This window comes from Cynoglossus semilaevis, chromosome 14, assembly GCF_000523025.1.
Source record: "Cynoglossus semilaevis isolate Cse_v1.0 chromosome 14, Cse_v1.0, whole genome shotgun sequence".
NCBI lineage: Eukaryota > Metazoa > Chordata > Actinopteri > Pleuronectiformes > Cynoglossidae > Cynoglossus > Cynoglossus semilaevis.
In genome coordinates, this window is record NC_024320.1 from 19207536 (window position 1) to 19208742 (window position 1207).

Genomic DNA, 1207 nt, shown 5'->3' on the forward strand with positions numbered 1-1207 from the left:
TACAAAGATAAATCAGAGTATTTCTGCGTGTGGCTCTGATTTATTGTTGGTTGATGGTTGGTGTTGTCATGATGATCACACGCTGATGTCATAACCTTTTTATGGGCCTCGTGACCTGTAGGTAGAGCAGCGGCCATGACACCTGACCAATGTCTCTCTCTGTCTCTCTGTCTCTCTGTCTCTCACTGATGCACTGCTGCTGTTATTGTACAGGGACAAAGATAACAAACGTCCGAAGCAGCCCTCCCACTGCAGGAGGGTGAAAGCTGAATTACTCGGTGTTGCATTTCAGTGCAGCTAATAGGTTGAATTACTTTTGGCTCTATAAATAACTATTATACACTATAACTTTGTAGTAAATCATTTTCCCGAGAAAACAACAATATTTAAAATAAAAACAACACAAAACCCACATTTTGAGGTGGGGGGGTCAAGGGGCTGAATTGTATTTATTAGTTTAGTCACAGTTTTGGAGACTTTATACATGGATATACATACTGTAGTAGAGTAAAGTGACCATTTACAAAATCATGGCTTTAAATACCTTTGAGACAAAAGTATAGAAATGTTATGGTAACTCTACAAACAGGACGGCAAACAGGATGGCAAGATATATTTTTGAGAACCACCATAGTTTGTACCACCTTTAACCCGCCCCCCAAAACAAAATATTGTTTGAATTAAGGAAATATGTATAATTAAAATGATCACAAAATAGAACACTAAAACAGGGTCTTTCTAATCATCCGTCATTCATGGAACACAGTGGTCCATATATATATAGATATATATCTATATCTATATATATGCTGCGTGACGTGTGACCATAAAGGGGAAATAACCTTTAGATAAAACATTGATCACTATCATTGGTCAGTTTCATCTATTTCACTAACCAGCTGATTGGTGTCAACTGGAGAAAATATCGTCTCATTCCAGTGTTTAACAATGTATCGGCGCATCTCCAAATCAGCCCTCCTTTTCCACGTTCCACGTTCGTTCTGCTGTGTTATTGAACACGATTGAAAATAAATGATACATTCGTTTCCCTCCCTCTCTTCATCTCAGGTCTGGTTCCAGAACCGTCGGGCCAAATGGAAGAAGCGCAAGAAGACCACCAACGTGTTCCGCGCTCCGGGCACACTCCTGCCCACTCACCACGGCTTGCCTCAGTTCCCTTCTGCCGCGGCGGCAGCGGCGGCCCCGG

The 1207-nt window shown here is 41.4% G+C and overlaps 1 protein-coding gene across 1 annotated transcript in view; it reads left to right on the forward strand.

The window, feature by feature from the left end:
- Positions 1-1207, forward strand: part of otpa (orthopedia homeobox a) — a 7363-nt gene that overhangs the window by 3850 nt on the left and 2306 nt on the right. Inside the window, exon 3 of the mRNA XM_025062817.1 lies at positions 1069-1202. Within this exon, the coding sequence (XP_024918585.1) occupies positions 1069-1202 (134 nt within the window). The remainder of the gene's footprint in view (positions 1-1068; positions 1203-1207) is intronic.